Here is a 27433-nt window from a genome sequence, read left to right as displayed (position 1 = left end):
TATCTCGAATATTAATACATATATTTCGATACCCGTTGCTTAAAAACCATGAGGCAGACTCTCATTTGGCCATTTTCATTTCTTCATGGTTCTCATTGGTTTTCTATCCTTCCTAATCCAATTCATTGTTAGGAGTTGAACTTGTTATGGGTATCTCAAGTTTAATCCGACAATCTTAAAAATTCAACAAAATTATCACTTTGCTAATAAACGTCCAAATCGCTGCATAAACTTCCTAATAATCACCATTCCATAACGAAGTGTACTTTGCTTGGACAGTACTCCCAACTTTGTATTTTTTAGAATTCTTTTCTTGCAAAACTTAATATCACCTTTATTCTCCACCTTTTTATAAACAGAATTGCTTGACAACCTTTACTTTGCTCTCAAGACTCCTATAATTAGTAATTCATTCTTTTCCTATTCACATGAAACTCAAAGAAGTTTCAGAGTTCTGTTTCCAAAAATGGCAGTCTCACCAACCAACAGCTTCACAGCTTCTCCTCCCATCATCAGCCGCTCCAGAGCTTTCAAGCTTGCATCGGATTGCAATTCATCAGAGTCATCCACACTCCTCTGCAATTTTCTCAGACAGGAAGGCGTGCAATCGATAGATGCACGAGGCAACACTCTCCTCCATTTTCTGGCCATGTACGGCAATTTATCCGCCTTCAAGATGCTTCTTGGGGATGGCATACTAACGAATGAAGACCTCACAAAAGGTAAATGTTGAATCGTTATTCTCACCTAAAAATTTAAGTTTAATTTTTTTCAACAAGTTTTCTCACATGTGGCAAAACTCTTTTATTAGTGATTCAAATATGGACAAAAATCTTGCCACCGGTATTACTTTGAACCATCTATTCTGCCTATTTTCTTTTAAATTTTAGTACGTAGATCATCTATTAAAAAATACAAAATAAAAAATAAAAATCAAATTAATTTATTAACTGTAACCATATAATTGTGTTGTCTTTATAAGGATGAAAAAAATTATATCATATTATCATTAGATCAATTTTGAATTTTTTTAATAGAAATTCTTCACAATAAGCAGAATTGATTATCGAATGGCCTGTTTGGTGTACTTTTAACAAGCGGTGTGTTTGGTAACGTTTACGTTTTCAGTTTATATTTACAAAAATTTTATAAACTGGTTTTTGTTTATTTTTTATTTATTTTTAGAAAAACATAAACTACAAACGCGTTTGATAATTGACAAAATGTTTAAAAAAATTTAAAAATATAAAAAAGAGTGAGAAATGGCAAGTGGTGGCGGAACACAGCGGTGGAAAATGGTGACGGTGGGTGGTGGGTAGCTTGTGGTGGTATGTGGTGGCGGGTGGGTGGGTGACGGTGGTGGGTGGGTGGGTGACAGTGGCGAGTGGTGGGTGGTAGCGAGTGGGTGGTGGTGGTAGTGGTGGCAGGTGGATGGCGGGTGGTGGTGGCGGGTAGGTAGCGGGTGGTGGTGGTGGGTGGATGACGGTGGCGAGTGGTGGGTGGTAGCGAGTGAGTGGTAGTGGCGGGTGGTGGGTGGTGGTGGCAAGTGGGTAGCGGATGGCGGGTGGTGGTGAGTGAGTGGTAGGTGGTGATGGTGGGTGGGTAGGTGGTGATGGTGGATGGGTGGGTGACGATGGCGGGTGGCGGGTGGTGGGTGGTGGCGAGTGGGTGGTCGTGGCGGTCGTGGCAGGTGGTGGGTGGTGATGGCAGGTGGGTGGCGAATGGCGGTGGTGACGGGTGGTGGCGGGTGGTGGTGGTGGTGGTGGTAGTGGTGGTGGGTGGGTGGGTGATGGTGGCGGGTGGTAGGTGGTAACAAGTGGGTGGTGGTGGTGGCGGTGGGTGGGTGATGGGTGATGGTGGTGGTGGGTGGTGGTGGCGGATGGGTGGCTGGTAGGTAGTGAGTGGTGGTAGTGGTGGATGGGTGGGTGATGGTGGCGGGTGGTAGGTGGTAACAAGTGGGTGGTGGTGGTGGCGGCGGGTGGGTGATGGGTGATGGTGGTGGTGGGTGGTGGTGGCGGGTGGGTGGCTGGTGGTGGTGGCTGGTAGTAGGTGGCTGGTGAGTGGTGGCGGCAAGTAGGTGGCGGGTGGTGGTAGTGGCGGGCGGTTGATGGTAGTGGCGGGTGGTGGGTGGTAGCGGGTGGATGGCAGGTGGGTGATGGGTGGTGGTGGTAGTGGTGGCGAGGGGTAGATGGTGGTGGCGAGTGGATGGCAGGTGGCTGGTGGTGGCTGGTGGTGGCAACGGCGGGTGGTGGCTGGTGGTGGTAGGTGGGTAGCAGGTAGTGGTGGCAGGTGGTGGTGGGGAGTGGGTGGTAGGTGGTGGTGGCGGAAGACGATGGTGGAAAATGATGGCAGGTGGTGGCTAGTGTTGGGTGGTAAAAAAAAAAAAAAACTCAAAACTCAAAATGGAAACACATTTTTTGTGTTTTCATTTTTTAGCCAAATTTATAAACTGAGACCACTGATTTATAAATCAAAAATTTTACCAAACAAGTTCTTTTTTGAGTTTTTTAAATTTTTGTAAATATAAATAGAAAACTGAAAACGTAAGTGTTACCAAACGACACCTTAGAAACGACAAACTAAAAATACTTCTCCTCTAACTTTTAAATAATTATTTTTTTTCAATTCTTCAACTCATTTAAACTAATTTTTTTAATTAAAAAAAAAAAAAACTCCATAAACTGTACCCAATAATTTTATCGGGTGCCACACAGACTAAACTCAACGGCCCAATCCACTTATTGGAGAAAAGCTAAGTTATTTAATTGTTGAGTAGATAATGAGGTTTAAATTTCTTATTATAAAATTTATTATCTGTTCTAATATCATATTAACTATTATCTCATTGAAAAATCTTAACTACTAGAGCGAAGGATAACTTTATATTTATTTTTACTTTTCTAGGAAATAAAAGAGGCGACACAGCGCTGCATGAGGCTGCCAAGTTCGGTCAGAAAGAAATTGTGGAGGTGCTATTGGAGTATGAGAGAGATTTGGTTATGGTGAGCAATAATTCAGAAGAGACTCCTCTATTCACTGCGGCTTCGTGTGGAAAGAAAGAAGTTTTCGATCTTCTCATCAAAGATGGAAGAATTCACAGTGATCATTATGTGATGGCGAGAAGTGATGGTTCCACTATTCTTCATGCTGCTATCATGGGAGAATATTTTAGTGAGCTCACTTTTCTTTCTATTCAATGAATTCAAAATATTTTTCAATTGGAGCTTTCCTCGTTACTTTTATCGAATAATACCATTTATCCTAATGAGTTTTACGAACTTACTAGACCAGAAGTTTCTCAAACTTAAACATTTACTTTTCTAGTTAGAGATTGTTGGTATTATCATTTATATCTAGTATCACGAGTGAATCAAAAGTTGAATTTACATTGAATTTATAAGTCCATCAGCCCACATAGTTGTTCATGAATGAGTGGAAGATTTGGCCACTCAAAACTAGTACTCATTGATTTATTCAAAAAAATAATGTCGGATTGTGATTTTACTTTGTATGAGACTACTTACACTTATAATGAATTTGTATTCTTTTGGTGCATAAATTCTGAATATCTAGCAATTCTCTTATTTTTTGAATTTTACGTGAAGCACTGACAAAACCAAAATGATCAAATACGCACATGATTCAAAATTTTAAAATATGCATTTTTTAATTTTTTTTTTGCATTTTCTTCATTAATCTTTTTGGTAAAATGCTAAAAATACCCATCCGATTATTGATTTTGAACAGTGCTACTAATGCTAGGGATTAAAATGTAACAAAATGCATATTTGAGGGACTATTTGTATAATTAATCCTTTATTTATCTAAAGGCAAACTACTAACTAGATAACTAAATAATTGAATTTAATATATATATATATATATATATATATATTTTGTGTGTGAACTAGGTCTTGCTATGAGCATATTGGAAACATTCCCTAAACTTGCTCACAAGGACGATAGCAAAGGAAGGACTCCCTTGGATCTGCTGGCCACAAAACCCTTGTCCTTTAACAGTGGCTCTTCTTACTCCTTGGTCAATTTGGGCAGTAGGCCTTTCATTCCGCTCCAGCTTATTGCAATTTTTATATACTTTTGTAAGTCCTACCATTACTATATATTAATAGTCTTTTCCGTAAATAAAGAAATCGCAATACATATTTAACGAGATAGATTGTTTATCTCTCAACTATCCAACAAAAATGAGTCACTATCTCCTACTTGTAAAATTTTCTACTCCATGATTTGATTTGAAAAATACGTGGAGACTAAGAAACATGGACACTTCTAAGAATGTAGCATGTCGTGTCTGATACCGATATGACACTCATTGGACACTTTCCAACACTTAGACACAAAATATATTACAAGTTTAAATAAAATAACTTGAAATTCTATGATGAAATAAAAACAATATAAATTTATACTTTATTCTCCTCCTTTAGACTTTAAAATTATTATTTTCATTTAAATATTCACACACACACACACACACACACATATATATATATATATATATAAAATAATTATTTCTATAACATAGTATAAATATATAAAATTATATATTTTACATGTGTCTTCCACATGTCTTGTCTTACATTTTTTTAAAATTACGTATCGATATGTCCATGTCGTGTTATGTCCATATTCGTATCATGTCGTGTCACAAATCTATGCTTTCCTAGCTCAGAGAATACTCCATCAAAAGAAATTTAGATGGTGTCTTTGTTTATTATTAAGCAGGTATTCCATCGATGGTTTATGGGTGGAAACATGCTGGTGATGAGGAAAATCAACATCAAAATGGACATAATATCTCCAACTTAGAGCATTTGGGAACAAAATTAATCCCAGGTTCGATTTTTGTTTTGTTCGTTTTTTACTACGAAAAATTCAAAAAAAAAAAAAATTCACTCTATGCCCAATTTTTTCATCTCCCACGTTGAATATGAAATTTATCCTATTGATCCACGTAAACAAGAAGTAAAAAAAAAAAAAAAAAAAGAACGAAATTCACTGGTAATATATATAGTAATCAATAAATGTGGCTTTGCAAGTCATTTATATATGATTGCATATATGTAGCATTTTCAAGAGGAGTTTGTTTTTTTAATCCCTAGTTTATTTTTATATTTTCACCGTTGTTTTTCTTTCACCTAATTAGTTATTTCTTACCACAGGGTTCAAATTTAGAAGGATTCTTAGAGGTTGGTGGCTCTTACTCTCTAATTATGATAAATTTATTATATGCTCTTTACTCTTGCCCTCATTTTATGTGGGTCCTAGATTTATTATGACATTTGCTCAAAAACACCAAATTTCTTATTTGAGTTAGAAAGTCTATTAGTATTTTAACAATAATTGGTCTCTTATAAACTGGTTACTATGATTATAGATAAGGTCTTGTTTCTCTCCTTATTATTCCTTCTCTTCTTTCTCCAAGTTTGTGCTTGGCTTAGAGAAATTGATGATGCAAAGCAAAAACATGAATTTGCACTCGCACTGGCAAAAAGGTTGGTAAATGAAGAGAGTGATTGGAGTCATTACTCAGAAGGAAAATGCTTAGATTCCACTTCAAAAAACTCAGACAAGAAGACAAAGTTAAAGAACCCAATTGTTCACGCAACGGAGAATGGCATCATTGAGTTGGTTAAGGAGATTTTAGAAATATTCCCAGATGCTGCATATAGCTTTGGCAAGAATGGAAAGAACATACTGCACATAGCTGTTGAGCAGAAAGACAGAGTTCTATATGACTACTTGAAGAAAAATGTTGATCACAAGGATGGGATGTTGTCGGATGTTGATAATGATGGGAACACTGTATTGCATCTGGCAGCTAACATGGGAACCAGTCCTAAAGTTGTTCTTGGACACTTGAACCAGATGACGTGGGATATATGTTGGTTTAAGGTACGATTATATGTATTTAGTTTAGGAAAACAATATTTGTTACCAGATAAATTTCATCGTTTATTATTATTATTTTAGGCAACTCTCTATTATAATTTTTTGTTTCTAAAAGGTGTCGAGCTCGTAAAAGTACCCCTTGCACATGCAGTCCCTCATTCAACACGATCTGGATAACTTTTTAATAATGCACACCCTATAGTACCCTAGCAAATCGACACCAATAATAAAGAACCAAATCCTTTGCCACTTTTACCCTAGAGTCAAAGAGAGATAAATCGTATGGTAGAGAAAAAATTTAGGAGGGGATAGAAGAATATTAAGAATGGGAAAATCTTAGTTGTTGTATGAGAACACTTCCTAGTAACTCGTTGTTCAATAGTTCAACTGTTGAAAAGTTTAGGATCATCATAATTGGACATATTACTGGAGAGAAGCCAACACCTAGTAGTATAATGGAAAAATTGCATCCTTAGGTCCTAACGAAAACTTCAAACTAATATATATTCGGTTTACAGCCATTGTACCCAAGCAAATCAATACCAATAACAATGAACCATATCCTCTATTCCACTGTCCTTTGTAACTTTGTCCCCAAAAGTTAAAGAGATATATTGTATGGTAAAGAAAATATTTGGGACAAAGGAACAAAAGATAGTATGATAGAGGGTCCTCAGTCCCATACTATGAACAGGAAAGTACTAGTTGTAATAGGGGAACAACGACTCTCCAGTAACTTGATGTTCAATTGTGAGAGAAGTTGGGGGCCATCACAATTGCACATGTTGTTACTAGAGAGAAGCTAACCCCTAATAATATAATGAAGAAGTTGCGTCCTTAAGCCGTAAAACTTTAAACTAACATATATTTGACTTGTTCTTTCTTCTTTTCTTCCACAGCGCGTGTGGTATGACTCTCCTCCACACTTTTTGTACCTTGAAAACTCTAATGGAATGACAGCAAAAGAACTATTTGAAATAAACCACATAGACCTACGAGACAAGGCCGAGAAAGCTTTCAAAGATATGAACAACGGCCTCATGCTTGTTACCGCTCTCATTGGCACAGTCAATTATGCGGCACTCTTCACCCTTCCCGGAGGTTACGATCAAGACAACCAAAGCAAAACCTATGGCGAGCCCATTCTCCTTATCCGGGAAGATACAGAGGATGATACTTCGAAGTTCTTGTGGTACATATCTATTGCCCTATTTTCTTCCCTATTCGCCTTGGTCTCCATGCTTTCAATTCAATTGTCACGATTTCGTAGCAACGATTTCTACATAGCCTTGCCATTCAGATATATTGTTGCTGTGATGGCTCTTGCTTGCTCCACAATCTTCACTCTCACGGCATGTTTGCAAGCCTATATTCTTGATCGCATATCTTTTAATTCGGATTCTTACATGTGGTCTGCTAGTATTTTGATGGCCCTAGTTTACATAGATGCGTTATACCTGACCTCTTATTACATGTTCTTTGTGATTGGTTGTTCGCTCGCCTATAAAGGTCAGAAAATGTAGAATCCGTTTGTTTTATTAGTTATGTATATGCAAGAATATCAAAGCATTGCTATTTTAAATTTGATACAATGACTTGCACTAAGATTGTTTGAGTTTTTATATTGATTGTAATAAGCAGATGTATGCAAGTTTCAATAATACTTCTTTTTCTCATGGGATAAAGTTCATTCACCAAATATTAGTTGAATTGATGGAAATTTAAAGTGCAGTAACTTCTAAAATAATAAATTTCATCTAGAACAGATCAAAGAATGGCGACGTAAGATCAAATTGTGCAACCCTACGAAGATCATTTATCTGTTGAACAAGTGTCATGATATCTATCATGGGACGCTAGGGGTGAGCATGGATTGGTTTTGTACGGTTTAGAGGGGAACCATATACCAAACACTACCAAATGTTCCTAGAAATTTGGATAAAATCAAATTGTTGAACAATTGTTCAAGACAAAAATCAGTAACAAATAAACTTGTACAACATATGACACAATGAAAGGACTCATAGATGATAGGGATGGCAATTTAAACCCAGCCTGAAGTGGACCCGACCCCGATTAGAGCGGTTTTTTCCCAAAAAATACCCCCGACGGGTCGAGGATGGTATTTAAAAATAAATCCCCGATAATGTTCGGGCCGGGGACGGTGATACATTTCCCAGTCCCGTCCCCACCCCCAACCCCCGCCCTGTTTTCCCCCCGAAATAAAATAACAATTCTATCCCTGTCTATATATATTTGTGTGTATGCTGCTATGCTCCCTCACATAATCACACTCACACACGGCTTCATTCGCGTGAGAAAAATAAAGAGAGAGAAGAAAGTTCATCATCGCTGATCTTCTCCGCCGAGAAAAGAGCTGCTCCGCAGATCTCCTTCGCCGCCCTCCTCCGCCGATCTCACAGTGTCGCTCCTCCACCTCCCTCCTCTGTCGATCTCCTTCGCCGCCCTCCTCCACGATCTCCTTCGCCGCCCGACTCTTTCCGTCTCTCTTTCTCTATGTGTTATATATATATATTAGATTACAGCTCAGATTTATCTCTCTCTCTACTCAGATTTGTGTGTTGTTGATGTTGTTTGATGATATTGTTGTTTGATGATATTGTTGTTGATGATGTTGATGTTGAGGATGTTGTTGTAGAATTGAATCGTTGTTGTTGCTACTGTTTTTTTTTTTTTTTTTTGGATCCGGGGAATTTTCTGGGTCGGGGAAACCCAATCCCTATTAGGAAATGAAGACGGAGATGGTAATAAGTTCCCTGTCGGGGATCGGGGCTAAGGACAGGGACATTTTTACCATCGGGGATCGGGAACGGAGAGGGTGATCCCCGGCCCCGCCCCGCTCTGCCCCGTTGCCATTCCTAATAGATGAAGTTTTAGAAGCAAAGTTGTGAAACTTTAAAATTAAAAATTGGTTGGTCAGGGGTGAAATGTAATATAACCACTTAATGGCCCAAAAATTGGAACGAGCACCATGCTCTACTAGCCTAAACAAATTTGTAGGAATAAACACGTTGAAAGAAGTCATGGACATAGATTTAGGGTCATTTTAGAATATATGCAAATTATGATATTTTTCTTATTGACTTTCTAATCTATTTTATTTTTTAATAGGCTAAATTAATCTCAACTTACTTCCCAAACGAGGCCTCAATGAAAGTCCAATGATTTTGCACTCTTCCTTGCATTCTCAAAAGGGATTACATTGGGATGATTTGGAAATTTGGTTAAAAATTGACTTTTTGTTTTTGTTTTTTGTTTTTTTTTTTTTTTGATTTTTTTGTCATTTTGTATGTAAAAAATATAAAAAGTGATGTGACTCACAATAAGTTAAAAATTAAAAACTAATTTTTACAAACTTTCGAAATTGGCCCATTATGCACGATCGAACTGTAAATGTCATTCATGGTCAGCCCATGTTCAACTGACACGCAAGCAACGAATGTAGGCCCATCTTTACGCCCATCTGTCCCAAAGAAAAACCAAAAGAGAAACCAGTTTGCACAATGTCTATACATATACACATATAGAATAGAATCTGATTTAGAATTTGTGTTTCAATTTTTGGGTGGGTTTCAAGAAAAATTCAATACCAATATCTGTTTAAAATGATCCTAAAAATCTGGGTTTTAAATTTTCTTTTGGATTTCAATTTTTTTTTTTTTCAATTTGTTTGGTTTGGTTTTTTCAGGATTCACTTTTCAAAAAATTAAAATATTTTATTTTTTGTATTTTTTTTTGTTTTTATTAATTTTTTTTAATTTTTAAATACACCTAACATGAATAAAATAGAAGGCTTTCACAGCTCATCTGTTTTTAACATGCCGGAATAATTTGATATGCCTACTAAAATTTTGGACTTTTAATGCTGATATAAGCTGATTATCACCAATATTAATGTGTATTTCGATATCCGGCATTTAAAAACCATGAGGACTCTCATTTGGCGATTTTCATTTCTTTAAGGTTGTATTTAGTTTATAGATTTAGAAAAGAATTTAAAAAGAAAAAAATGTGAAAAATAATTATATTTAATTCATATTTCATTTATCTTTTTTATTTTTCTTTTCAAATCATTTCTCAAATTCATAAACCAAACACATCCCGAAGGGTTGTCACTGGTTTTCTATCCTTCCTAATCAAGTTCATTATTGGAAGTTGAACTTATAAGGGGTATCTCGAGTACTAATCTGACAACTTTAATATTGTGTTTAATTGGAAGATTTAGAAAGAGATTTCAAAAGAGAAATAAAAAAGATAAGTGAAATGTGAATAAAATATATTTATATTTCAACTAGTTTCACACATTTTTTTCCTTTTCATTTCTAAATCTCTCATCAAATCTCCCAACTAAACACAACTTAAGAATTCAACAAAATTATGGTTTAAATGATCAAATTACTCCAAATCCATCACAAAGTGCACTTTGCGTACTCCCAACTTTGGTATTTTTTCATTTACAAAATTCTTTTCTTTTCTTGCAACATGAAGGCCTCGTTTGGGGAATAGTTATTTTAGTTAAAAAGTCACTATAAGTTATCACATCACTTTCTTTATTTTTTTTGCATATCTTTTTGTAAAAAATCAAAAAAATTACTAAAATAATATGTTCTCAAACGAGAACTAACTATCTCCTTTTTTTTTTTTAATCTTTTTTTTCCATAAACAGAATTGCTTGAACTTTACTCTGCCCTCATGATTCCTATAATTAGCAACTAATTCCTTTCCTCTCCCCATGAGACTTAAAAAAAAAAAGCAATGATAGGGACCCCTTGGTGGAGGACCCCCACAACCCCCTTTGTGATCCACACCATTCACGATGTGGACCCCACACATACATGAGTGGACTCCACACATCATGAATGGTGTAGATCAATAAGGGGGTTGTGGGGGTCCTCCACAAAAGGGGGTCCAACTCATTTTTCAAAAAAAAAAAAGGTTCACAGTTCCAATATATATTTTTTTTTTTTCAAAAATGGAAATCTCACCAGCCAACTTCATAGGTCATCCTCCCATAAGCTGCTCAGAGGCTTTCAAGCATGCATCTATTTGCAATTCGTCAGAGTCATCCAAAGTCGTCTGCAAATTCCTCATGCAGGAAAGGGTGCAACCGATAGATGCGCGATGCAACACTATCCTCCATTTTCTCGCCATGTATGGTAACCTATCCGCATTTCAGAAGCTCTTAAGAATGGTATACTGACGCATGAAGAGCTCATGAAAGGTGACATTGAATCGTTATAATAACTTCAATTTCAACATATTTTCTTATGCGTAGTGAAATCTTTCATAAGTGATTTAAATATATATAAATATTTTAATTATGAAGTCAAGTACTCACCCGTCCGACCTATTACGCTTCAATAATATACTTCGCTTATCTTTTAAAATCTCAGTATCTAGATTGTCTAAAAAAATATGATTAATCATATAACCATACCCATATAATTTTTGTCATCTTTGTTTCAAAAAAATGGATAGTAAATATCAATTTGAATTTTTTTTTTTTTTTTTTTTTTTTTTTGAGGTGATCTACACAATAACAAAATAAATCATCAAAAGGCCTTTTTGATGCACTTCTAGCTAACTGAAAATTGAAAATTAAAAATCAAAAATCAAAAACATCTCTTCCTTACTTTCCAATAATCATTTTTTTTTTTTGGAACTTTTTAAAACTATTTCTTTCATAAACTGTAAGTGGAAACTGCATTAAATAGTCTAACATATATTTTCAAAATTTATAATTAAAAAAACCCAATAAATAATTCCATAAGTTACACCAAATAGTTTCAAAATAAGGTAGTAATGAGCCCCACAAGGCAAACTATTGTCTACTATAATAATAGTTAACCATTAATTTAAGCAAAAAACTAAAACTATTGTTTATATTTTGGATCAACAGGAAATAAAAAAGGCGACACAGCCCTGCATGAGGCAGTAAAGTTCGGTCAGAAAGAAGTTGTGTAGGTGCTGTTGGAGTATGAGAGAGATTTGGTTATGGTGAGCAATGATTTAGGAGAGACTCCTCTATTCATTGCGGCTTCATGTGGAAAGAAGGATGTTTTCGATCTTCGCATCAAAGATGGAAGAATTCACAGTGATCATAGTGTGATGGCGAGAACTGATGGTTCCACTGTTCTTCATGCTGCTATCGTGGGAGAACATTTCAGTGAGCTCACATTTTTTTTTATTGTTGTTTTGTTTCAATGAATTCAAAATATTTTTCACTTAGAGCTTCCCTCATTCCTTTTATCAAAAAATATATCACTTATCCAAGTGAGTTTTACGAACTTGTTAGACCAGAAGCTTCACAAACTCAAACATTTACTTTTCTAATTAGAGACTAGTTATCATTTCTATCTAGTATCACAAGTGAATCGAAAGTTGAATCTACATTGGATTTATAAGTCCAGCCCACATGTTGTTCATGTACTAGTAAAAGATTTGGCCGCACAAAATTAGCACTCATTAATTTATTCAAAAAGACAATGTCTGATGTGATTCTACTTTGTATGTATGAGACGACTTACACTTAGAATGGATTTGAATTATTCTGAGCATAAATTTTTAATACATAGAAATTTCGCTTATTTTATGAGACGACTTACACTTAGAATGGATTTGAATTATTCTGAGCATAAATTTTTAATACATAGAAATTTCGCTTATTTTTTGAATTTTACATGAAGCATTGACAAAATAAAAATAACCAAATACACACATGCTTTTTATTTTTAAAATATGCATTTTAGTTTCCAAAATATGCAAACAATTTTTTCATTTTTGTCATTAATCTTATTTATTTAATTTTTTTGGCTAAAATGCTAAATATTATTGATTTTGGACAGTGCTGCTAATATTAGGGATTAAAATGTAACAGAATGCATATTCAAGAGACTATTTACATAATTAACCCTTTATTTGTATTAAGGCAAACTACTAATTGGACAACTAAATAATTGAATTCAATATATATATATATATATATATATGTGTGTGTGTGTGTTTTTGTGTGAACTAGGTCTCGCTATGAGCATATTGGAAACATTCCCTAGACTTGCTCACAAGTATGATGGCAAAGGAAGGACTCCCTTGAATCTGCTGACCACAGAATCCTTGTCCTTTAACAGTGGCTCACCTTATTCCTTGGTCAATTTCGGCAGTAGGCCTTTCATTCCCCTCTAGCTTATTGCAATGTTTGTATATTTTTGTAAGTCCTTCCATTACTATATATTAGTAGTCTTTTCTGGCAAATAAAAAAATCACGGTATATATTAAATGGGATACACTGTTTGTCTCTCAACTATTCAACATAGATAAGTCACTATCTCCTATCTATAAAAAATTTTGTTCCATGATTTGATTTGGAAAATACTCATCAGAGACTAAAAAATATGGACACTTCTAAGAAGATAACATGTCGTATCTAATACTGACACTACAAGAATTTACACATTTGGCGACCACTTTTGCCGACCAAAAAAATTTTAGTCGCAAAAAAATGACATTTGCCGACCAAATATTAATTAGTCGCGAATGATCATTGTTTTTGGCGATCAAATATTATTGGTCGCAGAAGGTTATATTTTGGCGACCAAAAAATGAGTTGGTCGCAGAAAGTGGTATACTTTTCCCGACTAACTACAAATTTGGTCGCGGAAGGTCACATATTTTTTGGCGACCAAAAATTTATTTTCAGCAACCAAAAAAAATTAGTCGCCAAATTTGTACTTTTAGCGACTAATATTTTAGTCGCCGTTGATTGAGATTTGGCGACTAAAAAAATTTGTCGGCGAAGGTACCTTTTCTGCGACTAATGTGGCCTTTTGGTCGCCAAAAGTTTGGGAGGAAAATTTGAAACTTAGTGGGGCAGGAATTGAATTTTTTTTGCGACAAAAAAATTTGGTCGCCATTTACAAAACGACGTCGTTTTGTACCATGAAAGCAGAAAAAAGAAAAAAGAAAAAAAAAGAGCCCTAATCTCCATTGTCGACTATCTCGCTCTGTGTCTCGGTCCACCATCTCCCTCTCTGTGTTCTTTCTCTCAATCGGTGCCCTCAATCGGTCCCCTCTCTCTCTAGCTCACCGAAGTCCCTCACCACCGTTGCTCACATCCGTCGCACATCGTCACCGTCGCAAATCACCATCGCCCTCTGTCTTTCTCTCACACAGATGGAGCGATTGCTGGGTATTCGCTGCTGTGGTTGTTGTTGGGTATTCGCCAAAAGCATGCATATGCATACGGTACCGTGATTTTTGCACTCTCTATCGTCGGTTGAAGACATTGTTTACTGGGCAAGGTTGGTTTCTCCCTTCTACTTGGTCCTCTGTCGAACGGGTATCCAGAAAGATTTTTGGGAATGTCTCTCCTGATGTTGTTGCAGAGAGAAGTGCCCTAATTCAAGAGTGCTTACGATCCATTCTGCACTCCAGGTTTTCATCCAGTCTGGTCCTCTATCTAGTTAGCCATAATTTAATTTATTATTTATTTATGAATTATTTATTTATTCATTGACGATTCCAGGGTAATTTACTAATTGGTTTTAAATCCTGATATGCGCTTCAGTTATATTCTTTTTGACATATCTTTTGAGCCACAACATCAGCAAAAAGATACGGCAACCCCTGATTCTTCTTTGCGAAGCTCATTTTGCAATATTGTACATTATTCAGATTAATCCTGTCTCCAATTATTTGGAGCAAACAGGGTCGTTGAGCCTGGAAATTATATCTTAGTTAGGTATGCTTGTATGTTACCACTACAACAAAAGTAACTTATGGTGACGAAAAGTAATGAAGAAAATAAATTTTGTCACTAAATAAGAATAATTCGTGACGAATTATAAAATTTTGTCACATATAATAAAAAAATAAAAATATTAGGTGACAAAATTTATTTTCGTCAACAAATACTTCTTTTTAGGTGAGGAAAAATTAAGTTTTGTCATCGAAGGTTTTTCCGCTAATTTTTTTGGGTGACGCCAAAATTTTGAGACTTTTGGTGAGAAAAAAATTTGTCACAAATTATAAAATTATTAGTGACGAATATATTTTCGTCACCAATAATTATATATATATATATATATATTTTTGAGAAATTTGATTTTAAATATTTTAAGACCATTTGGTGAGGAATATATTTTTGTCACTAATAATTTTTAATATTTTGAGATTTTTTAGTGAGAAAATTATTTTGTCACTAATTACAGAGGGAAAATTTGACATATTGGGCGGTAATAAAAAAAATAGAGTACTAACTTCCCCCTCTTTTTTTTGTTCATCGGTTTTCCTCCCCCCTCTCTCTCTCTCTCTCAAAACAAAACACAAGTTAATTAGCTCTCTAAATAACCTATGGTGACGAAAAATAGCAAAGAAAATAAATTTTATCACTAAATAAGAATAATTTGTGACGAATTATAAAATTTTATCACATATAATAAAAAAAATAAAAATAATAGATGATAGTATTTATTTTCGTCAATAAATATTTTTTTTAGCATTACTAAAAAATTGACTTTTTGTGTCTATTTTTTTGTGACCGTTTGATTAGCGGTGGCAAAAAAATATAAAATAATAATGGAGAAAAAACAAAGCAAGTAAGTCGTAAAAGCTCCCCATTTTCTTCTTTCATTTATTTGCTCCCTTTTCTTAGTTTTGCCCTAGTAGGCTCTCTGTCTCGCTCTTGCTCTCGCTCACATGCCCATTAGAACTCCACCCGTATGAATCTCTCCCTCAATCTCTCAATCTCTCTGTTTCTGTCTCGATGTCTCAATCTCTCTTCCTCTCTTGATCTCTCAATCTCTCTTTCGTATGATCTTGCTCGCTCTCTGTATCTGTGTACATCTCTCGCAGCGATTTGCGCGATTCATCAGTATCAGGTTGTAGGGAGAGCTCTTCCTATGGAGACCGATCAGCATTCGAAGATCTACCGCATGAAGCTCTGGGCCACCAACGAGGTTCGGGCCAAGTCCAAGTTCTGGTATGTATATGTAGATATATATGTATGTATGAGGTTTGAGTATATTATTTTCGATTCCAATTGTGTTTTGGTTAAATTTCTAAGGTATTTTCTGAGGAAGCTTAAGAAGGTGAAGAAAAGCAATGGTCAAATGCTCGCTATCAATGAGGCATATGTCTATCTATCTCATAGAGTAAATTACTTTCTAGGGTTTTGAATATAATCAATTAATGTTTTGATTAGTGCCTATTAATTAGTTTGTTGGTTCTAGGTAACAAAAGAACAACAATTTAAGCAGAGCTTGTGGTCTTAGTGATAGTAGATTGTTTCTGGTTGTGTTTTATTCTATAATGGGGTTTGATTCTTTTGATTTTTTGTTTTCACTCTCATTATGTGTTTTTCTTGGAAATACAATTCTATATTTCAGTGCATTATCTCCAATGGCTTATTCTGAGAATTTTCAGTAACAAACTTTATGCGCTGCATTTTCTTAATGAAGTAATAGTACCTGGTTTTGCAACTTTTTGAGTAGATATGTCCTGTTTCCAAGGATTGTTCTTTTGTCCTGAAGCAGCTTCTTTGCTGCTCCACAACTTTTGCATTTTCCATATTAGTCCTCCTGGTCACGAGGTCTGTGAATTGGTTGATTTTTCTGCATTTGTATGATTCTATTATTCTTATTTCATGAATTTTTGTTTTGAACTTTTTTTGTGTCTGTTCTACTGAATGCTATTATTCGCGTAAGACACATTTCATTAGACGTTTAGGTGAGCTTTTTTAGAATGCCTTCATTTCTATTGGGCCTTCTGTTGCATTTTTCTGCTAATGTTTGTGGAAAACTAGAAATATACTTGTTAAACTAGAAATATACTTGGTAGTTTATTTATTTACTTGACAGGTCCTAGACGAAATTAGAGTTGATGTTGCCTCTCAGGTTAGTATTCATAGGAGTATTTTTATGAATTTATCTTGTTAGTTGATTCTATTTTTCATGTATTAAATTGGTTTTAAATTTAACTTGCACTCTTGACAGTTATCAGCGGGCATCCAAAGGAAGAATAGCTGGAAAGAAGACCGAGGATGCTAACAGGTATCTTACTGTTTCTTCATGGATTCATATTCCTAGTTTCTATTTTGATTCTTACTTCTACTATTTCGAGTCTTTGGAAATCTTTTTATAAGATAACTACAGTTAAAATAAATAATTCAAATTATTTTAACAAATAAACTAGTTTTGCTGCTAGACACAGCTCATGGAGAGCCAAGTGTGGATTCTGTTCACGTTTTTCTTAAGCAAGTGCGACATGCCAATGATCGAGCACTAATCTTAAATTGCTTATATAACCAAGATGATAAGGTTCTTCCTTAGTCCATTTTCTTCGGTTACGTGTCTAATGATGTGAAGGTATGACTCACCTAATGCTAATCTTAAGTCAGCTCAATAAGGCTCAATACCAGATACTTGGTGTTAAATCTTGTACGACCAATCCACCTATCTAATTTCCAATTGATCATTAATCAATAGTGTTTTTCCTGTTTCCTTAATCCACATGCTTTCTCAGCTTCCCCTCACCCTTACAAGTCCCTTGACCTTAATCATATCACTCCTCAAAAACCAGCAAATACCCTTGATTTATCCTGACCAAACTGCTTTCAACTTCACCACTGCTTCTCCCAATGAGAAGAGTCTAGTGACCTCCAAAAAAATACATTTATAGTTCATTTTACTGAACCGTCTTTTATTTTACCCCTCGTTAAGCACTCTGTAATATTTTGAACTTCAGTTTATGAAAAAAGTTTACTTTTTGGTCACTTGGCACTACGAATTCTGGAGGCATGCTATGTTGTGGTTGTCCAAAAATTTCTACTCAATTTGATACATAAATGTCAATCACACAACATTTCAAAGGTACTCCTTTTCATTATATACATCCTTTTCATATACTTAATTTTGTATGTTAGAATGCTGTTGGTTTTTATTGGTTGTTAATTGCTTGGAGTATGTTGTTATTTTAAAAATTTTACAGTTTACCCGTGGGTCAAATATTGTTATTTGAGTCTCATATGGAGTCTTTATTAGTTATAGAATATTGTAAATTTGTAACAAGTCAAAGCTTCTTAACTTTTCTTAATTTTGGAATCATGGTCCTAATAGAATTAGGAGAACCCAGCACTCTATAAATACGTATATATCTGTTCTATGGAGTTCTCTTGAAATTTGATGTAAAACATTTGTCACTTTGAGTGATGCTTTGTGAAACCTTACCTTAGGGGGTTATTCCTCCTCTTCTTTATTTACAAAACATTTATTCCTGGGTTACTATTCACAGCCCCAAAACAGTGCAAATTTCAGGCACAAGAACCTTACCTAATCAAGCCTAAATTGCCACCAACCATTGTCCTTGCCTTTCAGCTTTTATTGTCACACCAAAATATCATAAAATAAATGTTTTCCTGGAACATTTTGGGACCACTTCTTAAGACCCAACAACCAAATACTTCTGAAAATCAAGCCATTTGTCACCCTTTTCCCATCTAAAACAGTCAAACCTGCCCTCCACCTTTTAGAACTCTAAGCCTAGAAACTTTCCATAGCTAAAAACCCACTACTAGATACATCATATGTAGTGACCCTTTGTTTTTAAGGCTGTCCCCCTAGTTCTATTGTTCCCCTTTTTCTTCTTCTTTCCTCCTTGTTGAATGAAGCATCTTTAAATCATAATTGCACACACGTGCATGACTAGTTGTAGAGAATAAAGCCCATAGCGTTGATTATCAAGTCTTGAGCCTCTTTGAAGTGAAAAGTCATCAAAGCCTCAAAAATATTAGGCATGGGGCAACTAAGCAGTCAGCTTAGCTGAATAATTAAAGAAGTGCAAGTATTAGACCAGAAACTAAGGAAGAGCTAGGTTATTTTAGTGAAGGTTAGTATCATTTTCGGATAGCTGTGGAAATAGTTGTAATATGTAATAAGAAGCGAAATCTCGTATTAATGCAGAAACGCCACATATTTTTTAGTTTAACTAATAACTGCAAACTTTCATACTTGAGAGGGAAGTGCCTTGGAAATCATACTTGAGGACATTCAACATTAAATTTATTCAAGATGTCAGTTACACAATGCCAATTATGTTAGAATCTAGCTTGAACACTAGGAAACTTGGTGACCAAAGAAACCTGAAAGCTATGTGTTTTGACGTTTTGCCTCGTTGAGGTTAAAAATAAAATAGGAAAATATTTAGATTTAAATAAAAATGCTGATTAGTTTGTGTGAAACAGGTTCTGTGATTTTTTCTGGTTCTTGTTGACATTAGTGCTAGTGATACATGGTATTCCTGCACTCTTTTGGAAAAGTTAAATTTTGTACAATTGTATACATTTCACTTTCTTTCTGTTTTTATGTTTTTTTTTTATTATTATTTTTTTTTTCATGTGGTACTTAATCAACAAAACTTCTATTTGAAATGATGTAGGATCCTTGAAAGTGACAGTTCTTGGGATTTCTTGGAAATAGCTTTGCTTGTATGCTTATGTGCAGTTCATAACCATGGTTTTGAAATGTTATTTTCATTCTCGGCAATAGTGCAGCATGCCCCTTGCCTTCCATTTGGATTTAGCATCTTGAAAGCTGGTTTGAATAAATCAGTTCTATTGTCAGTTTATGCCTCATCAACCATCAGAGATAGTCATACCGATGGTTCTTATGGTATGACTTTATTCGAAGTTTCACGGACTATTTTGGAATGACTTTTTATCTTTATCTTTGTCTTTGACTTCAGTCGGCAATTTTATTTAAAGATTTGGTATCATTTTCACCACAAAATGTTTGTTCCAATGAAGTTGAAATATTACTTGGTATATCAAAAACTGAAAAGGGTGGTTGTTAGACTTGAAGTTGAAATATTACTTGGTATATCTATCTATACATAATGCTATAATGAGTTACTGAGCACTTACACTAGCCAAGAGGCATGTCAATGATTGCATTTGGTTTCTTCCCACTGAGTCCCCAACAAAGGCCAAAGTCTTACCTCTAACAAGCTCCAAGAACTGAACTGCGTTGAAGTGAGGTAACTCACATTCATCTGTTTTTTTAAAGGTTACGACATGACTTTTCATGTTAATATAATCATGATTTGTCCAATGAAGCTATAGCATGCCAAATTGGCATCAATTTAACACTATGGTTACCATTTGAATATGAAGCGTCTACACCTAGCATTGGGTAGATCGCATACAATAACTGTCTAAAGTCCATCGTATTTTTTGTTTATTTTTTCTAGAATAATCACATACACTTTTTTCATTGTAGATCTACTACTAGAAATTCAATATGTATTCTAGGTGTTTCAGATGCCTATTATATCTATTTTATGTCTCAAATTGGATGTCCAAACATATTTGCTCAATGCTCTGCTGCACCGATAGCCAGTGAAATTGGTAGCCTATTCAATTTTCTACTTATATTTAACTGCTCTACAATATAATAAAAGTCCATGAATTATATTGAACTGCTCTGAAATACAACAAAAGTAAAGTTTCCTTATGGCATTTTCATGTTTTGGCTTAGAAACCTATGTTCAATGAATGTTCTGCAGGCGTCGGCAACTACTGATGCAAGCTATGAGTTTGTGGTAACTACTACTCAACATTCTATTAGAGATGCTAATAACCCTGCTAGGTAACCCTCTAACATCAATGCCATTCCCTCCCTCCTCCCCACTATATGTAGTATTGTAATATTGACACTGTTTTTTATCTAAATTTTATGCTTTTGCATACTCCTCTCAATTGCAGAGGAGACCTTGACAGAGTTCCTTTCAAAGGTTATGGGAACTACTGTCGATTGGGGGTCCAGATGCCTGGGATGAAGGTTTTGAATTTGTCTTGTACCAATTATTAATATTTGGAAAATTTTCATTGATTCATTTTTGGTCTGTAACAAATGTGGAATTTATGTATCAAACTAAACTTTAGAAATTAATAATGATTTATTTTCCACAGTTTTCTCGACAAACAAACAGATGGTAATTGCAATTTTCATATAGAATAGAAATAAGAAGAAAAAGATAATAGAAAAGAAAAGAAATGAACCTGAAACAGTCAGAGAGCATAGGAATTCCGCTGGTAGGCGATTTGGGTTGAAGAGAAGTAGAAAGAGGGAGACCGAAATCGATGTTTGAAGAAGAAGAAGAAGAAGAAGAAGAAGAAGAAGAATTTGATTTTTTATCAGAAAGAGGGGTAACGGAGGAGGGAGGTCTCTGCACACCACAAGGAGTTTAAGTGAAATTTGCCCTATCTTCTATTTCAATAATTAAGCAAAGCATTAGTATAGTCTGTATGATATTGTTGTGTCCAAAATGAGAGTAATGCTAATATCACTCTTATTTTGTTAGATTGAGGTAGTTTAATTTAACTCAATGAGTTGCTGGACAAGTTTGCATGAATTACATAAGAAATATGTTCTTTTTCTCAGTGCAAAAGCATCAGTGAAGTTGTTCTTATTGGATGAAGCTGATGCCATGACAAAAGATGCACAATTTGCCCTTCGTCGAGGTAAAAGCATATTTTATGTTTGTTTATTTTTCTGCTCCAAAATACGATCATATTTATTTTATGTTTGTTTATTTTTTTCATACACCTAGTTTTCCATGTTCATGTTGCAGTGATTGAGAAGTACACAAAAAGCACTAGGTTTGCACTTATCTGTAATCATGTCAACAAGATTATTCCAGCTCTGCAATCAAGATGTACCCGATTTCAGTTTGCTCCTCTTGATGCCATTAATGTCAGTGAGCAACTTAAACATGTTATTCAGGCTGAAAGGTGAGTTCCATACAACTTTTTTGGGGGCAAGTTTATTACCAAACATTTAAACTGCCCCGTATATTGCCATGGAATCATTCTTAAGCAACATTGCTTTTTATTATTATTATTTTTTCTTTTATGCCAAATAAGTTATTCCTTTTTTCTTTTATTTTTTTATGACGGAAAATACATATCATGATCTGCCTTTTGTTGTTGATCAAAAAAAAATCTGCCTTTTGTTGTTTATAATTTGTTATAATGACTTGCAGCTGGTGTGGCATATGGCATTTGATGAGTGTTATTTATTGCAACATGAAAAGCTTTAATGCCACTTCTTGGATTATTCATGAATCCATTTTGCACTGACCAATTGTGTTAAGCTTGGGTTCCGACTTTTGTGTCTTTGGGGAATGGTCTCCCCTGTTTGGACTCTCATTTTGGTGATCAATCCAAAATTATCAAGAATACTCACTTTAACAATGTCATGGCCATCAATTTTCAGTGTTTCCTTGTCGCACTTTGTTATATTTAGGTTCTTCAAGGGGATATTTGATAGCCCAACTTAACAGAGCCTACTTGTCTTAAAAGAGGCCTGCATGGGGTTTTTATTGCTTCTTTATGTGTGACAATTGCAATAATTTGAGCTCCTCAACATGAGGAATAGCAGGTTACTTGGAAGGCTGCTATGTTATATTTTGCCTTGCTACCCTGAAAAATCAATAAGATGTGAAGCTATAGTTATCTTGATTTGGTTGTACTTCTGTAACTGGTGTTATTGATTAATACTATATGATTTTGCTGAACTAGGCTTGATGTACCTGAGTGTGGCTTAAAGGCACTTGTACGACTTAGCAATGGTGACATGAGAAAGGCTTTGAACATTTTACAGGTTTTAAAATCTTTTACTCCTTGCTTTTGTGTCTGTGTGAGTGCTTGTGTGTATGATTACTTCCAGTTTCACAAAAATGCAGATTGGAGAAATTATAAGTGGGTATGATTCTATAATTTCTCTATATTACTAAATTAACACCAGAACCAGATCAATAACTGCCTTGTATAAAATTTGAATAACTAAGATTCCCTTTCTTCCTTTTACCTCTTGACACAATGATTGTACTTCTCATATTCGTGGTATGATCGACTTATACCTCTATTCTTACACCCCTCCAGAATTTTTTTGTGTGATACACATTGCACAAAACACACCAATGGATTTCATTTTATCCATTGCACAAAACACATTGCACACATTTTTCACTGCTTTTCTATTGGAGCCATGTAGTTATGGTTGAATAGAATACCACCTTTTATTGTTGCTTTAGTCTCCACACCAAAAGCTAATTTAACCTACGCACCAACAAATGTGGAGCAGATTACAAATTTTCATAAATCCCAATTCATTGATTTTGGTTAATTTACTAATATTTAAGGATGATGTAGTTATCCAATTCATAAATCCCAAAGGTAACACCAACCATGGTTGTAAATCCTTTTATTTTGTCTTTTCATTTCTTATTTTTCTAGGTAACTAATAGGTTTTGTTTTTCTTTGTTGTTTGTTTCAGTTCAAGCTTCTATTGCAGCCAACACTTGGGTTGTTAGTGGTTCTCCTCAAACAAAGAGTATATTTTCCTCCCTTTCTAGTCGTTAATATGAAATACTATTCTCTACATAAATATAATTATGATAGCTCTCCCTTCTCCAATAATTAGAATTTGGCAAAGTTGGTGCACTAATGTTAGTTTTTCTCTCTTTTTATCTCTCTTCTCTTTCCCTTCGGTTTGTTTGTTTGTTTGTTTGTTTGTGGATAAAAGCTTTGATTTCCAACCAAGGAAGTACTCTGCTTGGTAATAGTGAATTTTAGAGGACAAGCTGTAAATGTGGTGGTTTTCTATTGTATTTCTAGATTTCATATTTCTTAAATACTTTAATTTAATTTAATTTTTATTTTTTTACAACAAATTGGTGTTTACAAACTAACATAGAGCGTTTTATGCACAATGGCACAAAATAGGAGACTTATGCATAGTTACATAGTAAATGCGTACTTCTTAGGTGCATATGACCAAGTAAACGTGTTGGATGCTTATCTTAGGTCGAGTGTCTGACATGGGTACCTCACACATTTAGAAGGGTTCATGTAATATAGAGTATAATAAAACATTTTTGAAAATAAGGTCTTCTGTACTTTGTTCCCAAGTAGTGCATCATAAAGCAGGAAAACATGATCCAGTGAAAACTACTTCTAACATTGCCTTGGTTGCAAAACTTGAGGGCAAACTGAATTGATATAGCTGTGTGTTAATGCATTCCTTCCTTTCTTTCCTCTTGTTTTTTAGCCTGCAGGGAGGGAAGGCGGTGTGGGAATTGGGGTTGGGGTTGCTTGGAAAAGTGATAAATAACTACATTGATTGGTTCAGTGGGCCTGCCTACACATATGTAGAAAACAGCCTGTGATACGTATTCTCTGCATTTTTGTTAAGCATCTCACGAATGTTGGTACTCTGAAACGTAATTGCCCGAGCAAGAGTCTTGACTGCACTGGAAACTTTAGATTATATTTGAGTTACAAAGGGTTTAGGTTATCCCTCCATTTGAAGAATCAAAGCTTAAAGCCCCACCAATCTGAAGAGCCCACATCAAGTATCTGGGCCAGGAGAAGATAGAAATGTCCAGCACCTTAAGAAGGGGCTGCAAATTCTTTAAATTTGACATCCTTGGGATGAACTGAAAATTCAATATATTTGTTTCTCCTCTCTTTTGACCCTTCCACCTGGTTATTTTTGCTAGCAGAGGCATATATTATTGCTTGTCCTTGAGCCATTCAATTATCTCTTCTAGTTCTCAATTATTAGACTAACCAGATTCTAATTGAACCATTATTTTTTTCCTTTTCCCCAGAGTTGCAAGACATTCTCCTTGGAATTATTAACCAATTGGGTATGTGCAGTTGTGTTTCTTATAATATCATTTTCTTTTATATTAAATGGATCTGTTTATTCTTAACACTGAAAAGATTCTCCTGATGTGTTTACTCACTGGATTTCCTTCTTTCAGGGCCCGATAACTTGGACAACTTGAGGAAGCTGGCAGAGCAGTTCCAGAAGCAGGCACCTGGTGCCAGTGCTGGTGCCGATGCAACTGCTGTGCAAGAAGATGACGACGACCAGGTTCCGGACCTTGTGGCTGGTGAGACCTTTGAAGCAGCTGCAGAGGAGAGAAAATCTTATTGAGACCTTGTGGCTCTTAGTTATTACAAGGGAGGATTAAATATTTTGGTTCCACAAGGGAGGATTAAATATTTTTGGATGGATGTGTATGGATAACAAATATTAGTAGTTTTATTTGTTGATAGCTGCGCATGAATAACAAATAGTTATGTTTCAAATTGTTATGCTAGATGGATGTGACTTGTGAATGAAAGCTTAGAATAGTTGTATTGTGTTGAATATTAATGAATTATGTATTGTGTCGAATGTTAATGATTCGATTAATTTGAATGATGCTTTAAAAGTATGGGTTTATTATGGATTGAATGAATTATTAGGAATTACAGGTGTATTGTTTTCTTGCTTTGGCGACCAATTTATTAGTTGCGACATCCAAAATAATTTGTTTTCGTAAAAAATGACAATTGCCAACTAAAAGTTTTGGTCGCAAAAAATACATCTATTGCCGACCAAAACAGCTCTTGGTCGTGGAAACTCACTTTTGCTCACTTTTGCCGACCAAAAGTTTTGGTCGCGAAAAGTAACAAATGGCGACCAAATTTTTTGGTTGCGAAATGTGATAATTGGTGACCAAAAAATTTGGTCACGAAATGTGATAATTGGCGACCAAACTTTTTGGTCGCGAAATGTGACAATTGGCGACTAAGAAATTTGGTCGCGAAAATATCACTTTTCGCGACTAAAGTGTTTTACCGACAAAATAAATTAGTCGCGGTAATTAAATATTTAGCGACCAAAAATTTAGTCGGCAAATCCAACTGTTGCCGACCAACGAAAATTTTGGTCGCGAATTACTTTTGACGACCCTCAATTGGCGACCAAACTAGCGACCAAAAATTTTGGTCGCGGATAATTTTTGCAGACCAAAAATAGACTTTTAGCGACCAATTTTTTGGTCGCTAAAAGTGTAAATTCTTGTAGTGTGATATGACATTTGTCAAACACTTTTCAATACTTAGACACATAAAACATATTTAAAGTTTAATTAAAATAACTTTGAATTCAATGATAAAACAAAAATAATGTAAATTTTTACTTATTCTATTCTTTTAGATTTTAAAATTATTATTTTGACTTAAATATTCATAAATATATATATGATAGGATTAAATTCATTTTACCCCTTGTGGTTGGGGTCTGGTGCGCTTTATCCCGCTACCTATAGTTTAAATATAGTCAGAAGTTCTTATATAATTTTGGACTAAAATGCTACCGTTAGTTTTTTCAACCAAATTAACGGAATGTCTATTACACACACCATTTTTTAGAGTGAATTGGATTTTCTGAAAAATTAAAATGAAATTAATACAACAAAAAGATAATTTTACTCTTATTTTCTCCAAATCTAAAATTGGATTAATGTGCTAATTAAAAAAATAAATTAAAATATAACTAGGAATTGATCTAAAATATAACAAAATAGGAAAAATTACTCATAAATCCCATTTTGGTAAATGTTGCTCTAGTTAGTCCGGAGTGTTTTTTCTTAAACCATTTAGTCTTTTTTTTTTTTTGGAATGATATATGTTTTTGGGGAGCTTCTATCTACACACACCAAATCCCCTCTATACACACACTTAATGATATTCAATTTTATTACAATTTTATCCCTAAGTGAAATTACTATTTTAGACATCATTGTTGATTCAAAACATCTCAATGCACACATCCATCTAGAGTTCACATCTGCTGCATCGTGTACACATCCATCCAATTCAAAACGTCTCCAAGTTTGTAGCTTCATTGAGCTAGAAGTGAAAGCAAAGTATTCACTCATTCCTAGCTTCTTCCAAGTTCGTAACTTCTCAATGCACTCATTCATCAACCTTCCTCATTCGTAGGGAAAACATCATTGTTATGGATGATTTGCCTTCTGAAAATCAGCAAATAAGTGTTTATGAGAAACATAGCGAAGGAAATGTGAGTTTCTTTTTTCTTTTCTTTTTTCCAGCGTCGTTCGGATAACCAGAGTCGAATTGTATTATTTGGTTTGGAAATCTACTACCGAAATAAGTATTTATTTTCGGAAGTTGTTGTCCGAACAAAGTAATTAATTTCTAAAGTTGTTGTCCGAACAAAGTATTTAAATTCGGAAGTTGTTGTCCGAACAAAGTTAACTTTTTCAACATTCAACTTCCGAAATTTGAAAATAAATTCAGACAACTACTTCCGAATGAAGTAAAAAAAATAATTTCTATTTTATATTCCAAATTTGCAAACTGCATACCAAATTTACAGTTTCGAATTGCAAATTAATCTTTATAATGCCATTAAAAATTTGTAATGTTATACAAAACATGTAGGAATATGTGTCAACTCAAGGAAGTCAAGTTTGTGCAGATTTTGTGTTGGATTACACTACTCAATTCACAACTGAACAGGTTCACTCTACGAAATTATAATGATTATGTTTCGAATTGCTCACCAAATGTAAATGTTTGATAATATTTATTTGACTTTGTAGGTATTCAAAAGTAAGGATGAATTGCTCAACTGGGTATGTGAAG

General features: G+C 34.8%; 2 protein-coding genes across 16 annotated transcripts; both read left to right on the top strand.

The window, feature by feature from the left end:
- Positions 1-364: 364 nt before the first annotated feature.
- LOC145800996 (uncharacterized) lies at positions 365-7598 on the top strand. Of its 2 annotated transcripts, XM_082890975.1 has the most exons (7): positions 365-722; positions 2905-3171; positions 3912-4100; positions 4747-4857; positions 5184-5210; positions 5447-5916; positions 6813-7598. In XM_082890975.1, the coding sequence occupies exons 1-7, from the start codon at positions 467-469 to the stop codon at positions 7434-7436; spliced, it is 1944 nt and encodes a 647-aa protein (XP_082747101.1). In that variant the 5' UTR covers positions 365-466; the 3' UTR covers positions 7437-7598. The 2 variants fall into 2 exon arrangements, with proteins under 2 accessions (XP_082747101.1, XP_082747102.1); XM_082890976.1 differs by lacking the exon at positions 3912-4100.
- Positions 7599-15543: 7945 nt separating this feature from the next.
- On the top strand, positions 15544-25209 carry LOC145800995 (replication factor C subunit 5-like). Of its 14 annotated transcripts, none has more exons than XM_082890973.1 (12): positions 15544-15910; positions 15995-16058; positions 16788-16823; positions 16923-16979; positions 19473-19595; positions 20488-20570; positions 21366-21445; positions 21556-21715; positions 22505-22586; positions 23262-23318; positions 24598-24636; positions 24754-25209. In XM_082890973.1, the coding sequence occupies exons 5-12, from the start codon at positions 19551-19553 to the stop codon at positions 24775-24777; spliced, it is 570 nt and encodes a 189-aa protein (XP_082747099.1). In that variant the 5' UTR covers positions 15544-15910; positions 15995-16058; positions 16788-16823; positions 16923-16979; positions 19473-19550; the 3' UTR covers positions 24778-25209. The 14 variants fall into 14 exon arrangements, 13 of the variants coding, with proteins under 13 accessions (XP_082747099.1, XP_082747095.1, XP_082747093.1 ...); XM_082890972.1 differs by having other exon boundaries at positions 15551-15910; positions 19363-19595; XM_082890968.1 differs by having other exon boundaries at positions 15565-15910; positions 15995-16082.
- Positions 25210-27433: the final 2224 nt, after the last annotated feature.

The sequence above is a fragment of the Camellia sinensis genome, chromosome 10 (assembly GCF_055761805.1).
Source record: "Camellia sinensis isolate YWXY chromosome 10, ASM5576180v1, whole genome shotgun sequence".
Classification (NCBI taxonomy): Eukaryota; Viridiplantae; Streptophyta; class Magnoliopsida; order Ericales; family Theaceae; genus Camellia; species Camellia sinensis.
Note: the sequence above shows the minus strand (reverse complement) of the source record. Positions and strands in the feature narration are given on the sequence as shown.

Bases quoted from the DNA above. Each gene is read 5' to 3' on its own strand.
- LOC145800996 (XM_082890975.1), top strand. From the start codon at position 467: ATGGCAGTCTCACCAACCAACAGCTTCACAGCTTCTCCTCCCATCATC. The intron at 3,172-3,911 runs GTGAGCTCACTT...TGTGTGAACTAG, and splicing joins TATCATGGGAGAATATTTTA to GTCTTGCTATGAGCATATTG. The intron at 4,101-4,746 runs GTAAGTCCTACC...ATTATTAAGCAG, and splicing joins TGCAATTTTTATATACTTTT to GTATTCCATCGATGGTTTAT.
- LOC145800995 (XM_082890973.1), top strand. From the start codon at position 19,551: ATGCCTCATCAACCATCAGAGATAGTCATACCGATGGTTCTTATG. The intron at 20,571-21,365 runs GTAACCCTCTAA...TCTTTTTCTCAG, and splicing joins GATGCTAATAACCCTGCTAG to TGCAAAAGCATCAGTGAAGT. The intron at 24,637-24,753 runs GTATGTGCAGTT...TCCTTCTTTCAG, and splicing joins TGGAATTATTAACCAATTGG to GGCCCGATAACTTGGACAAC.